The sequence below is a fragment of the Schistocerca serialis genome, chromosome 6 (genome assembly GCF_023864345.2).
Source record: "Schistocerca serialis cubense isolate TAMUIC-IGC-003099 chromosome 6, iqSchSeri2.2, whole genome shotgun sequence".
Classification (NCBI taxonomy): Eukaryota; Metazoa; Arthropoda; class Insecta; order Orthoptera; family Acrididae; genus Schistocerca; species Schistocerca serialis.
Genome location: NC_064643.1, coordinates 543,311,119 through 543,327,418, shown reverse-complemented (window position 1 = coordinate 543,327,418; position 16,300 = coordinate 543,311,119). Strand labels below are relative to the sequence as shown.

Genomic DNA, 16,300 nt, shown 5'->3' with positions numbered 1-16,300 from the left:
GTACAGTGTATATTCACCTTTCGCAGCAATGCAGGCTGCTATTCTCCCATGGAGACGATCGTAGAGATGCTGGATGTAGTCCTGTGGAACGGCTTGCCATGCCATTTCCACCTGGCGCCTCAGTTGGACCAGCGTTCGTGCTGGACGTGCAGACCGCATGAGACGACGCTTCATCCAGTCCCAAACATGCTCAATGGGGGACAGATCCGGAGATCTTGCTGGCCAGGGTAGTTGACTTACACCTTCTAGAGCACGTTGGGTGGCACGGGATACATGCGGACGTGCATTGTCCTGTTGGAATAGCAAGTTCCCTTGCCGGTCTAGGAATGGTAGAACGATGGGTTCGATGACGGTTTGGATGTACCGTGCACTATTCAGTGTCCCCTCGACGATCACCAGTGGTGTACGGCCAGTGTAGGAGATCGCTCCCCACACCATGATGCTGGGTGTTGGCCCTGTGTGCCTCGGTCGTATGCAGTCCGTTTTGTGGCGCTCACCTGCACGGCGCCAAACACGCATACGACCATCATTGGCACCAAGGCAGAAGCGACTCTCATCGCTGAAGACAACACGTCTCCATTCGTCCCTCCATTCACGCCTGTCTCGACACCACTGGAGGCGGGCTGCACGATGTTGGGGCGTGAGCGGAAGACGGCCTAACGGTGTGCGGGACCGCAGCCCAGCTTCATGGAGACGGTTGCGAATGGCCCTCGCCGATACCCCAGGAGCAACAGTGTCCCTAATTTGCTGGGAAGTGGCGGTGCGGTCCCCTACGGCACTGCGTAGGATCCTACGGTCTTGGCGTGCATCCGTGCGTCGCTGCGGTCCGGTCCCAGGTCGATGGGCACGTGCACCTTCCGCCAACCACTGGTGACAACATTGATGTACTGTGGAGACCTCACGCCCCACGTGTTGAGCAATTCGGCGGTACGTCCACCCGGCCTCCCGCATGCCCACTATACGCCCTCGCTCAAAGTCCGTCAACTGCACATACGGTTCACGTCCACGCTGTCGCGGCATGCTACCATTGTTAAAGACTGCGATGGAGCTCCGTATGCCACGGCAAACTGGCTGACACTGACGGCGGCGGTGCACAAATGCTGCGCAGCTAGCGCCATTCGACGGCCAACACCGCGGTTCTTGGTGTGTCCGCTGTGCCGTGCATGTGATCATTGCTTGTACAGCCCTCTCGCAGTGTCCGGAGCAAGTATGGTGGGTCTGACACACCGGTGTCAATGTGTTCTTTTTTCCATTTCCAGGAGTGTATATAAAGCAGCAAAATAAATTGTGAGATGCATCCTTACTGAATAATGGGAAGAGATACTTAACTGATACAGCATACTATGTAGATAAAGCCATTTTAAATTAATTACAGCCATGATTTAGTTTTTGGGGTGTTAATAGTGGGTTACTGGTAATTGACAGATTATAGATAAAAGTCAATTTACAAATGGGGAAAAGCAAAATAACACTTTCTTGGACAAGAAATGGGACATCACAAACTAAAGACAAATAAATTATGTGGATAATTACCTATCTTGATAAAAATTTTATTTGTGTCCTTATCATAAGGCTAAGTACTATAAAAATTATCATATTGTGCACCTGTGAGGACAGAAGATGTGTGTCTATTTCAAATTTCATAGCCATTCATAATTCACTTCGATTCAACTAAGAAGTAATAATCTTCAGACTAGTGTACTGCTTATTGAGCACTGATGATGTTTCCATGATGGAATCCACAAACAAATATCATATGACATACATTTGGCCTATACAAAAATGAATGCCATTTGTAAAATTCTTAAGCTGCCCCAAGAAAATTAGTTAGTTACATGTTCCATTCGTCACTTGCACAATATATCATAATTAGATGGAAAATATCATTACACACATATTATGTTAAACTGAATTTTAATGTAGCTGCATGATGATCATTTACAGCTGAGATAACATAGCAGAAAATAATAATCGTTTTCATAACTTGAGTAACTATAAGATAATTTGCACCAAACAAGTAACAAATTTCTAAACAAAGGAGTTGCTCAGAAGGACTTTTTTTCAAATTTAGCCTGTTACCTGTCATACATTTAATATCACTAGGTAAGTATTATTTGCACCTTTGTGAGTGAAAGTCAATTTTAATTAAGAGTAATGGCCTTAATTATTTTCTTCTATCATGGATGTCATTATTCCTTCTGAACCCTAATGGATTATTTATAACAAATTTCATGAGAGAAAACATTTTCTATGGTGTTGTTGTTAAAATTACTCTCACTTTTATTATGGATGTCTATCAACTATTATTCTTATGGTACAATTTTTTGAAACAAAAACTTACTTACTTACTTATGAGTTGCAAAAAGAATATATTTATATTTGATGTTAATGAATGAAAATAACTAAAGTAAATTATCTGACCAACATGTTTCTCTCCAACTTCAGGAAGTGCTAAACTAATGAATATTATGTGTCTTTTTAAATTGACCATTTGCAGCTAATCAGTACTGAAAATACTAATATTAAACACATTCCTAAAATTTCCTCTGTTGTTATACAAGCTGGACACTGATAAAAACTAAAACTGCAGGGATGGATTCCTGACTGGAAATGGAGGAAAAAAGATGCTATGAACATACGTCCAGAAATGCATCACTGCCGTGGTAGGTGGCACTGATGAATGAAAGTTCCTCTGACCATGTGCTGTGTATTCCTTGTGTGTTGCAGGTTGTGTGATTGATGCTGTGTTCTGTAGTCAATAGAATGGTCCAGTATTCATGTTGGGTACAAGCTGAGATGGTGTTTGTATATGCCAAAGCACATGGAAATGGTTGAGAGGCAGAATGGGGTCCTCCAAATCTAGTGCCCGCACAGTCTGCTGCCTCCCTCTCCATCATCTGTCTGAAAAGAACTATTATCTCACAAATACCCAAAAAGGGCTTGAAATGTTGTGTGATGAGTTTGGTGTATGTGAGGGTACTTATTTTGGAACAGGCATGCTCCCTCGACCATTTCCACCTGCTTGACCACACATAAACACCATCTCAGCTTATTCCCAACACAAATACTGGACCATTCTGCTGCTTACATTTCACTGAATTAAACACGTAGCCTCCAACACACAAGGAACACATGGTACAAGGTGAGAGGACCTTTCATTTGTCAGTGCCATCTACTGTGCAAAGATCTGGATGCATGTTCCTAGGACCTCATGTTCCTAGGACCTTTTTTCCTGTTCCTCCAGTTTGTCAGTTTTATTAATGTTCATCCTGTATATCTATTTGGATTGATTATAATAATTGCATCATCTTTCTTACAAAATGTGATTTCAGTTAGTGACACATTACTACTGAAATCAAATTATATGATCCCTATAAAGTTTCTGTCAGTTTTCCTCTTAAAATCCTTTAGAAAATCTACATTAATCTCTTGATTTTTTGTGGCACATATCACAAAAAGATTCATGAAGCCCAATAAACCACTCATTTCCCATTAGCAATCTGTACACAGTTGAAATTATAAAGGAGACATTGTTTGTAGTCCCAGCTCACAAGAACAGGATCCCTTGCTGTGATGTTTATAGAATTTACTAGTTTCAGTTTTTCTGAACTTGTGGTAAGTTTCTATAGGACTTTAGTCTATTTTCCATATTGTCTTTACAAGATGAAGATGCTAATGTATAATGTATATACCCTTGTAACCGCCCCCGGTGAAAAACCTGTCCCATGCACCCTCCCACCACCACCTACTCCAGTCCTGTAACCCGGAAGGTGTACACGATCAAAGGCAGAGCCACGTGTGAAAGCACCCACGTGATCTACCAACTGACCTGCCTGCACTGTGACGCATTCTATGTGGGAATGACCAGCAACAAACTGACCATTCGCATGAATGGACACAGGCAGACAGTGTTTGTTGGTAATGAGGATCACCCTGTGGCCAAACATGCCTTGGTGCACGGCCAGCACATCTTGGCACAGTGTTACACCGTCCGGGTTATCTGGATACTTCCCTCTAACACCAACCTATCCGAACTCCGGAGATGGGAACTTGCTCTTCAATATATCCTCTCTTCCCGTTATCCACCAGGCCTCAATCTCCGCTAATTTCAAGTTGCCGCCACTCATACCTCACCAGTCATTCAACAACATCTTTGCCTCTGCACTTCTGCTTCGACTGACATCTCTGCCCAAACTCTTTGTCTTTAAATATGTCTGCTTGTGTCTGTATATGTGTGGATGGATATGTGTGTGTGTGCGAGTGTATACCCGTCCTTTTTTCCCCCTAAGGTAAGTCTTTCCGCTCCCGGGATTGGGATGACTCCTTACCCTCTCCCTTAAAACCCACATCCTTTCGTCTTTCCCTCTCCTTCCCTCTTTCCTGATGAGGCAACAGTTTTTTGCGAAAGCTTGAATTTTGTGTGTATGTTTGTGTTTGTTTGTGTGTCTGTCGACCTGCCAGCACTTTCATTTGGTAAGTCACATCATCTTTGTTTTTAGATATATTTTTCCTACGTGGAATGTTTCCCTCTATTATAACTAATGTATAATCACTTATATTTAACTTCTATAACTCTCCAGATACATGGTGTTCAAACAGGTATGTGACATCTATTTTGTTAGAACTTTGTAAAACTTCCAAAAAATCAGATTCCTGAGGACTAGCATTTTGTTCCAAATATTGTTGAGTCACAGCCTTATAAGCCAAATTCATGATATGTAAATACAAATGCACTGAAGACTGCTTGCTTGTTATTTATGAACCCTTATTACTGCACAACTTCCTTACAGACACCTTCTCAAACATTTGCCAATCACTTCAAACCACGTATTATATTCTTACAAAAAATGTGGAAAAATTAAATACATACTTATAAAGTAATAAGAATGGAGAAAAAATTAGGAAAAAACAACAAGAAATGAAGAAAATGTTTAATACAAACCTGAATAATGTCTTCAACAGACTCCTCAATTGTAGATTTAAGTGGTGTTGCATGAATATTAAATAGTGGGAACATAATTTTATTGGCAAGTTCTCTATGACGTTCGTAACGTGAATAGATTCCTGACACCAAGAATACAGGTGTTGCATCTTTAACATCCTTCCACTCTGGACAGAGAGTTGACATTTCATAAATGTAGTGTTGATTCCTCAAATTCCATCCAATTTCAGCAACTTCTCTCTTGGAAGCTGGTAACATGTACTCCAGCCTTTCAGGTATTACTTTGTCTGGAACAAGAAATTAAAATGCACAATGAGTTACTGCATTTATTTCTGCCATGATAAACTGACAGAATAATGTGCATCAGTAAAAATAATATGTTTATTAAAAAATGAGCTTGTCAGGTACACATAAGTTATTTACTTCTGTCTATCCAGTAAATGTAACTGTACTATATTCAAAAAACTGTGATACTGCAAGTCACCAAAATTTACGACCAGTATACACCTTCAGGAGACAAAATTCCATTACTGCTGATGGACACATTCCTGAGGGAAAGTACTAGCTTGCCACGCTATCACCTTGTAATTCTATTATTAACCTGCACAGTCCCCCTACAGATAATATGGTACAGGTAATGTTGCTACTCACCATATAGCGTAGATGCTGAGTCACAGATAGGCACAACAAAAAGACTGTCACAAATAACAGCTTTTGGCCAGTAAGGTCTTCATAAGAATTAGACAGCAAACACACACACTCGTGCAGATTCACGACTGCGGTCTCAGGCAACTGAGGCCACACTGCAAGCAGCAGCACTGGTGCATGATGGGAGTGGCATCTGGGTGGTAGTAAGGAGGAGGCTGAGGTGGGGAAGGGGAGGGACAGTAGGGTAGGCATGTCAGACAGTGACATGCTGTTGGGGAGCACAGAGGGACAAAGTGGAAAGAGGGTAGGGCAGCTATGTGCAGTTGGAAGGTTAGACGGAGGGAGCGGAGAGATGGGGAGGCGGGATAATGAAAAATGAGAGAAGTAAAAAGACTGGGCGTGATGGAGGAATGAGGGCTTCATAGGGCTTCATAGGGCTGGAATGGGAACAGAGAATGGGCTGGGTGGGAGAGGACAATGACTAACAAAGGTTGAGGCCAAGAGGGTTACAGAAACGCAGGATATATTCAGGGAAAGTTCCCGCCACACAATTCAGAAAAGCTGGAATTGGTGGGAAGGATCCATAATAGTGTACACTGTGAAACACTCATTGAAATGAAGGATTTCATGGTTGGCAATGTGCTCAGCAACAGGGTGGTCCTGTTTCTTGGTCGCAGTTTGTCAGAGGCCATTCATGCAGATAGATAGCTTGTTGGTGTCATGTCCACATAGAATGCAGCACAGTGGTTGTGGTTTAGCTTATAGATCAAATGACTGGTTTCACAGGTAGCCCTGCCTTAGATGGGATAGATGATGTTTGTAACCAGACTGGAGTACGTGGTGGTGGGAGGATGGGTACTACAGGACTTGCATCTAGGTCTATTACATGGGTATGAGCCGTGAGGTAAAGGGTTGGGAGCAGGTGTTGTGTAGGAATGGATGAGTAGTGTGTGTAGGTTCAGTGGACGGCAGAATACCATTGTGGGAGGGGTGGGAAGGATAATGTGCAGGACATTTCTCATTTCAGGGCACGACGGGTGGTAGTAAAACCCTGGTGAACAATGTAATTCAGTTGCTCCAGTCCTGGATGGTACTGAGTTACAAGGGGAATGCTCCTCTGTGGCCAGAGGGTGGGACTTGTGAGATGGTGGGAGACTGGAGAGATAAGGCACAGGAGATTTGTTTTTGTACCGGGCTGGGAGGATAATTAGCCTCACAAAGTGCTACTGTAAGGGTTTCTACTACCTCTCATTGCAGAGTGGCCTCCTGAGACTGCAGTCATGTATGTGTGAGTTGCGTCTGCATGTGTGTACATGTCTGCATATTTGCCATCTAATTCTGTTGAAGGCCTTACTGGCTGATTGGTATTATTTGTAACAGTCTTTTTGTTGTGCCTATCTGCAACTCGGTATCTCTGCTATATGGTGAGTAGCAGCTTTCCTTTTCACAATATTGTTACATTCCATCCTGGATTTTCCATTGTTTGATTACAGGTAATTATTTTTCATGTATAGTTTCTGATGTTGCTGAGCAACAGTCATACAATATTTTTTAAAGGAACACACCACCATTTGACTGGTTCATTGTTTATTTAAGTACAATCCCAGTTTTAGACTCTTATGCCATATTTAAGTATTTCATTTCATGTCTTTAACATATATTGCAGGACATTTAACATGTTGTCATGCTCAAAGTTGGGCACAAATTAAGAAGACAATATTTTTGTTAATTTGTGGCCTACTTTGAGCTTGACAATATGTTAAATGTCCTGCAATATATGTTAAAGCCATAAAATCAAATACTTGAAAATGGGATAAAAGGCCAAAACCAGAGTTGTACTTAAATAAATAATACAATAATCAAATGAGAGTTTGTTCCTTTAAAAATATATCTTTAATAAAGATACAAAAGTAAAGTAAAAAAAGATGGCAAACACCTACAATGATTTAATGGTCAACTGGACAACAATTTGTTTTAGAGGGGGTTGTGGAGGGGAAGAAGAGAATGAGAGAGTGCTATGTTATTGTTAAGGAAGGGACTATAGAGAAACTGACAGAGAAAATTCAGTGTTAAGTTATGCATCCATAAGAAGAGTTATGGTTGGAGCCTACAATAAATTCTAGTCAGAACCCAGAAAAAGATATATTGGATAAACCTAATAAGACAAAGGACAGAGACAAACTTTCCATATAATCTCTTTTGGATTTGTTGGTACTGAAACTGAAAACAACAGGTGGAATGAAAAAATATTACTATGAAAGGCAAGGTTACATATTCGTGTCACTGTCCAGCAAAGTTTTAATCTGCCAGGAAGTTCAAAACAGTGAACATTCTGCTGTAGAATGAAAGATTCATTCTGTAAATATCTAAGATTTATGTATGAGGCAAGATGACTTTCAATTATTTTGTAAAATGATAATTGCTTACATAACTATTGCCTCCTTCTGCTTCTCTTCCTTGTCCTTTGTCAATGGATACAGAAAAATAAAATTTCATGTACTATTTATTGCTCATGTGCACAAGTGTACAACACTCTGAAAGACTACATGGCAACAATAATGTGGAGGAATAGTATCTGTGGATAATTTGTTTCATAGACAATAAATTCTAGACCAATTGTTGTTTGAGAAAGTAAATTTTCAGCCAGTGAACTTCCTTCTTCTAGAAATATTTATTGGAACTATTAAATAGGTAAATGTTCTACTTATTTCTGACTAAAAATGGAAAACTGGAGACAGAATAGGAACAAAGCTGAAATACTGGCTGTGATCAAACAGTTCTTACACACACAGCATACTGGTACAGCCCAATTTGGTGTAGAGTCCTGATATTATTTCAGATAATTGCTATACTGCTATGGGAACAATATATTTTTCAGCTCATCCTAAGCAATAGAGGTTTGACGGTAATCATGTTAAGTCCACAGATACTGCAAAAAGTACAACAGCAAATCTGGAAAATGATAATCCTACCACTGTATATTAACAGGTCTGCCAATTTTGATGGCATTTATCTGATTATGAAGTATATCTCCTCACCCGCTGTGAGGCAGGGATAAAGGATGCAGATTATCAACCTCCCTTCAAACCAAACTCATAAAAATAATTATCAAACAATAGAAAATCCAGGATGGAATGTAACAATATTAGAGAAGGAAAGTTGCTACTCACCATCTAGCGGAGATGCTGAGTCGCGATAGGCACAACAAAAGATTCACACAATTAAAGCTTTTGGCCATTAAGGCCTTTGTCAGCAATAGACACACATGCACACACGCTCACACACACACACACACGCAAACACAACTTGCACACACATCTGCAGTCTCGGAGAACTGAAACCACACTGCAAGCAGCAGCACCAGAGCATGATGGGAGTGGCAACAGGGTGGGGGTAAGGAGGAGGCTGGGGCGGGGAGGGGGAGGGATAGTATGGTGGGAGTGGTGGACAGTGAAGTATTGCAGTTTGGATGGAGGGCAGGAGAGAATGTGCGAAGGAGAGAGGGGGTAAGTGGTGGAAAGGGGAGAAATAAAAAGAAATTAAAAGACTGGGTGTGGTGGTGAAATGATAGCTGTGTAGTGCTCGAATGGGAACAGGGAGGGGGCTGGAGGACAGTGACTAATGAAGGTTGAGGCCAGGACGGTTACGGGAATGAAGGATGTATTGCAGGGAAAGTTCCCACCGGCACAGTTAAGAAAAGCTGGTGTTGGTGGGAAGGATCCATATGGCACAGGCTGTGAAGCAGTCATTGAGATGAGGGATATCACGTTTGGTAGCGTGTTCAGCAACAGGGTGGTCCACTTGTTTCTTGGCCACAGCTTGTCCATGGCCATTCATGTGGACAGACAGCTTGTTGGTTGTCATGCCTACATAGAATGCAGCACAGTCATTGCAGCTTAGCTTGTAAATCACATAACTGGTTTCACAGGTAGCCCTGCCTTTGATGGGATAGGTGATGTTAGTGACCAGACTGGAGGGGGTGGTGGTAGAAGGATGTATGGGACAGGTCTTGCATCTAGGTCTATTACAGGGGTATGAGCCATGGGGTAAGGGATTGGGAGCAGGGGTTGTGTAAGGATGGATGAGTATATTCTGTAGGTTTGGTGGACGGCAGAATACCACTGTAGGAGGGTCAGAAAGATAGTGGGCAAGAATCTCTCATTTCAGGGCAGGACGAGAGGTAATCAAAACCCTGGCAGAGAATGTAATTCAGTTGCTCCAGGCCCTTATGGTACTGAGTTATAAGGGGAATGCTCCTCTGCGGCTGGACTGTGGGGCATTGGGAGGTTGTGGGGGACTGGAAGGATAAGGCTTGGGAGATTTGTTTTTGTACAAGGTTGGGAGGATAATTACAGTCAGTGAAGGCTTCAGTGAGACCCTCAGTATATTTTGAGATGGACTGCTCATCACAGCAGATGTGATGACCATGGGTGGCTAGGCTGTACAGAAGGGACTTCTTGGTATGGAATGGGTGGCAGCTCCCTCACATGCTGGTTGCACCTTACTTTTTAAAAAACAAGGGGAGTGGCTAATGTGATGACATCATCTGGCTGATGCACCACAACAAGTGAATAGTGTTTTCTTTGGAGTGTGAAAGGATCATCTTTGCTGCTGTCAGCATAGTAACTCATATTTTTTCTGTTATGTTTGTTCTTTGGAGATATTTGAAGTAACCCTTCATATTCTTTCTCAACAGATACATGTATGGTGAGTTCCCAAAGTGCTAAGGGTCACTTTATATGACCACAGCTAATTCCTTCTTCCCATTCTTTCCCAGATGAGTCTGGTACAGCTGATCAGGGCTTATATAAGATTACAAAAGAAGGCCTTTCTCAAAGATTTTTTCTCCACCTGATTGTAACAGTAAGTGGCTGTAAGTTCAGATTATCATGCAGTTTGAGAAGAAAACATTACAATTGTACTAACCATACATCCAGACCACTAAGAAATGAGGCTGCTAAAATATAGGTATGTCTAATCTTTTTAATATAAGTCTAAATTAATTTTACACAAAAATTTACTACAAACTTGCCTCTATTTTTCGATACGTCAGATGTAATGTTGGTAACGCTTAGAATGGGATCTTTATTTGACAGCAGTATGCTATCTAGTTGCTGCACAAATTGTTTAAAATCAAAAATGCTTTCATTTTGTTGGGACCAATTTATTGATAGGCCCTTGAGACCCATTTTTTGTCTTGCTGAGCAAGTGTTGTCTCCTCCATCATAGGATAGGCATATAAACAGTAACTCTGGATAACAGTGGGAGGCAACATCAATGTTATTAAGAATTTGTGCTGATATGTTCCCTGCATCAGTTAACCTTGAACTTTCTGCCTGATCCTGGAAAAGTATGAACAACTGATTATTGATTATGAAAAAATATTGTCATCATCAAATAATTATGCAAAACATGTTGCAAAATCAAGAGAATATAATTAATTTGATCTTTTTTTAAAAAATTAAAAAAGGCCAATAATTCTGGTGCTCTAAGGTGCTAACAAATTGATAGAAATTGTGACATAATAGTGTATTACTAGTAACTGGACCAATTCTGAAGAACTAATTCATTTCATGTGAAGTGTATCTTCACAGCAAACACCTTGGTATCTTACAAGAAAATAAGGTCTCTAAAAGCAGCAATGCATGGTCAAAAAAAGCCAGTAAAATTAATTTAAACATCCACTTACCAGTGGTAACAAAAATATGGCTGACAAGGTCCCTTTGCTGCTCGCTAGTTTCAGGAGAGACATGGCACCATTTGGCGTAGTAGCCTTGGTGGATGACTCTAATACTATATCTGAATTGTAATACTTTTTAAATAAATTAAGTCTTCGGGTTACATAGTTGTTTCCTTTCTCTGTCTGATGAGCAATGACGATTTTCTTTGCTCCGTGTTTCACAAGCCATTGTGTCAGGCTGAGCCATTCTTCATTTTTGCCACCTACAATTGACGCAATACTTGCTGTAACAAACTTTCATTTCTTATGCGTATTGACAAATTTATTTAGTGGCCACTCACCTATTATTAAGTAAGAACTATCAGATTCACAGTTAAATCTAACCTCCAAATTGTTGTTTACTACTGCTAGAGATTTTTTTTGTGGAGAATCTGATTTCAGGAGCACCTTTTGATAACTGTTCTTTGCAAACAGGAATCTGGAAAGAGTTTCCATACAAGAAGTTAACAAAAGTAAAATAATACCTAAGTTTATTGTCACAATGGAAGATTCACTCATGAAAACTAAAAACAAATATGAGGCAGAATTGTTGCCAGATACTTTCAGGAGGTGAAATGTATAGCACTGCCAACACTTGTCTCTGAGTCAACCTGGGATCTAAATGAACTGCCCTTCCTCTTTAACATTTAGCAACAATCCCTCTCTCTACCTGAGGAAGGAACAAATTATTCCCAAAGCTAAGACAGTGTATTAAAGTTTATGTGCATTTCTTGGCAATACTATAGCATTTCACATCATGAAGACGAGTACTTACCAGAAATTCTGTCTCATAATGTTTTTATAAATAAGTTTACACATTATACTTCAGCATTATCATTATAAAGAAGGGCAAGAGGCCAAATTTTGGACAGATCACTGCTTACCAAATAGGGGAGGTACTAAATATTGAACGCAGAAAATTGATTACCTTTATAGAAAGATCTGGTTTGAAACCAACAAACATAAGCCACAGCCCAAACAAATCATGTAGTGACACATATACCAAGTGTTTTTTTACCTTACATTAAAGGGAATCCTTTGGAACAAAATGATGGGTGTTTCACCAATAAACATCCTGTTAATGGATTTTCATTCTTTTTAGGATCTTAACTGTGATAAAATTAATCTCACTTCCCTTGATTATGAATGGTATGTTTTGTTAAAATTGAACTGCCTAGTTTACTTCTCCCCAAAGCCTACAGCCTTCTTACATTTTGTACTACAGTTTAGCTAACACTCCAACACTGATTAAAACCTCTTCACACCTTCCATTGGCCTTCAAATTTATTTATTTATTTTTTACTTTAATTGGCAGGGTTGATAACATCTTTAAACATGCTTCCCTAGTTAATGGTTCATACAATTGAAGCACACCAGCTCAAATTGCTGAAATTGAATAAGAATGATTTTAAAATGTAGACATGTGTCTGTTCTACCACTCATCAGCATCATTTATGCATAAATCTCTGTATCTGCCTAAAATTAAATAAAATGACCATATGGTTTTATTGGTCAAGAGAACCCATCTAGGGTTACTGGCTCCCTGGTGCAAGTCTTTCTATTTGACGCCACTTTAGTGACTTGAATGTCAATTATGATGAGATGAAATGATGAGACCAACACAAACACCCAGTCCCAAAGTGAAGAAGATTTTCAATCCAGCAAGGAATCTAACTCAGGACCTCACAATCTACAGGCAGCAATGTTAACCATAGACCATGCACTGCATAAAATAAATGTTTTAAGGTTAACATATCTGTAAACTGCAGAAGCACAAGTAACTGTGAAATAGTTCTGTGTAACAGACAATTATGACCAGCAGGATCGTAAGAGCCATATGTGGTTTATTTACAGCAAAAAACTAAAGGTTTACTTGAAAAAATACCTTTTAGTACAAACAGTTCTTGCAGTCATATTTCCCAAAACAGAAAGTGATATTCTGTCATAAGATCTTTGCTTATTTGTCACCAAAGTGCAGATGTGAAGTCTCAGTGTGGTGACTGAAATGCACCGGAATAGAACAGTATGCACACTTGGCAAGGACAACATTTGGAGATGCTGAATCATATTCCATGTATCTTAACTGAAGTAGCCCAGTGTCAAAAGACAAAGTGATCACAATATTGAAACATTTGCCATAAATTGTTCCTTTCTGTCATCATTCCATCACTTTATTGAAACTTCGTATTTGCACTTTGACGATGAAAAAGGGAAGAATATATACACAGTAACTTATACTTTGAGAAATACGACTCTGGAAGTACTGCATCCATCCACAAACTGCAAACATTGCCCTTTTATGGTGGCCTGTATATACCAATGATACAGAAAGACATAATATGGTCCAACAACATTCGGGGGGTATCAGTTGAAAAAGCATATTAACATATGGTTCCTGAAGAGGGGCACTGGAATGTTAGATTTGTTATTAGGGTAGAAGATTCGAGAGTTTGAAAAGAGAAATGGATAGTTTTGAGATAGATATAAAGGGAATTAATGAATAAGATTGCTGGTCAAGTGATTACAGGTTTATGAACACAGTATCAGAAGGGGTAGTGCAGAAGTAGAACTAAAGATGAACAAGAATTTAAGAGTGTGATTAGCTACTGTTAATAGCATACGGAACATGTAGACACAAAAACAAAATCCACTACAGCAGTAAAAGAGTATAGGCCTATTAAAGTGGTGGATGAATAAGACATTAAAGGAAAATACTGATGTGACAAAGGTTTATGACAATCTGCTCAGTAGACTGTTGATCCACCTTTGAAATTCAATACAGTGGCAATTTTGCAGGGCATGTGTGATATGACCAACCACAATGGCTGCCAAAACTTGGTAATAAATTCCCTGAGAATTCCACATGTGAGGAGAAAGATGGTGTCAAGAAGTCAGCTGGCATATGATAATTTATACAGCACATTAATCACAGATTAGCATGTACATTCCACTACTAAGAATTTAACAGTGGCAACATATTTCAGTACACTTTCATCATCAATCCTGGTACCATAGTCACTATACGTATTATATGAGCACACAAACAATTTATACAGTTCTTGCAAACAGACAATTAATCATTGAACATTACTGCAGACAACTTGGATCTCTTCATGCTTAACATCTTTTCCAACAACAAAGCCATCTTCCAGCTAGATAACTGTTCTCATGATCTGGCCAGAAACATCCTACAATGGCTTAGGAGCATGATTGAGTAACGTTGCCTTTGGGTGTGTGCACAAACTGTTAAATGGCTTGTCTGCACAATGGTCTGGTTGTACACAACTGCCTTGAGCCCTATATTAATTCAATAAATAATATGCAAGCTTGTGAAGAGTCAATCAATAATTTAAAGCACATTTGACTACAAAAACATCAAGTAATCTGGTCATGGTAGATCTCCACAATGATGAATCCAAACACAAGTCCAAATCCCACTTCAGTTTTATTTCTGTTAGAAGAGATTCCCTCAACTGGTGACCACATAGAGGCAAATGTTCATTATTAACCCTTTAACTGCTCTGGATGTGTTAATTCACTTGCCTTTGTAACTGTCCCTGAGTGCTCTGAATGTGTTTATGCGCGCCACCAGTCCTTCCACCTGGTACTCTGAATGTGTCTACATATAGACATGTTCACAGTACCAGGTAGAAGGATTGTTGGCGTGCATAAACACATTCAGAGTACACAGGGACAGATACAAAAACGCACACGTTAACATGTCCAGAGCAGTTAAAGGATTAACAAATGATTTTTTGTAAAGCAGTGCTAGCAAACAATTCGTACACATACAGTGTTCCAGTTTTGCAAAAACATGTTATTGTTAATCAATTCCCCACAGTTATCAGGTTCACACAGTCTAATATGAAGGTCAGCAACATTTGTTCAAGCTAACTCAGTGAATAAAGCCATCTTCACAATAGCAAACTGTTGCATCAAGCTTGAATAAGTCCAAATTGCCAACCACATTATCACATGCTAACCCTAGCAGTTTACAGGTTGCACAGTTCTTACTCCCACCATAGACACCAATAGAAGACCATGACTGCTTGAGTCATATCAGCATTTAAATCCTAGACCACCAACTGAAAGTAGTTGATTTTTAAACAAAGTTTACATTAAACGCATGAGACTGATCTCTATGCTACTTACGCATATCATTATTATACCCAGGTAGCAGATTAATTCTACATCCAGATGAAACTGTACTTCATATACTACTTATCACACAATGAATCATAACTGCATGGAACTAGTCAAATTTGCAGTTTAATTCTTTATGCACAAAGGCTACTGCTGTAATCAATGACAACTGCACAACATTATTTTGCTACAATTCTTACTGATACATTTAAACAATAAAGATAAATTATATAGATGTTAAAGCAGAGGCTAAATCTTTGAATGTAATTATACCAGACCCTTTGTCTTGATACAACCTTTATATTATGATATGTGCATAAAGTGCACACAGTGTGACATCGGCAGTTTATTCCTTGGAACTTATGAAGTAACAGTTCCATTATTATTTGAGAGTTCAGTTATTTATCTGTTTACAGAGTTGAATGTTTTACCTTGAATTTCGTGCTGCAATTACAAAAATAAATAATTACAGCTTCATGGATCTTATTGCTTCATCTGAATGTGGAATAAGACTAAGCAATATTGCTATAGCCTCTTACCCTTTTCATACCCTTTTAAAACTGATTCTTTTACTGTACCATCCAGCATCAAATTCTACTACTCTATCCCTTATTACATTGCTAGAATCATATTTGCACAAGAAATCTGTGTCCAATCTAACAGCCATTGGCAGGTTTCAGATTATAATCAATTTATATTAAAACAATGACCACTGATCTCAAATCCCAACAAGATTTCTTTATTGGTGGACTTGCTACAAGACCCTGTTGCTGCTCTAATATTTACACTAGTTTCAGGCAGTCCTGTCAGTTCATTGCTTCTAATCTGCTGTCAGAAGGATTCAGACA

The 16,300-nt window shown here is 39.6% G+C and overlaps 1 protein-coding gene across 1 annotated transcript in view; it reads right to left on the bottom strand.

Moving 5' to 3' along the window:
* LOC126483828 (fatty acid synthase-like) overlaps positions 1-16,300 on the bottom strand; it is a 394,620-nt gene that overhangs the window by 45,472 nt on the left and 332,848 nt on the right. The window contains exons 29-32 of the mRNA XM_050107027.1: positions 11,612-11,748; positions 11,280-11,533; positions 10,623-10,932; positions 4,943-5,229 (exon numbers count right to left, since the gene is read on the bottom strand). Of these exons, the coding sequence (XP_049962984.1) occupies positions 4,943-5,229; positions 10,623-10,932; positions 11,280-11,533; positions 11,612-11,748 (988 nt within the window). The remainder of the gene's footprint in view (positions 1-4,942; positions 5,230-10,622; positions 10,933-11,279; positions 11,534-11,611; positions 11,749-16,300) is intronic.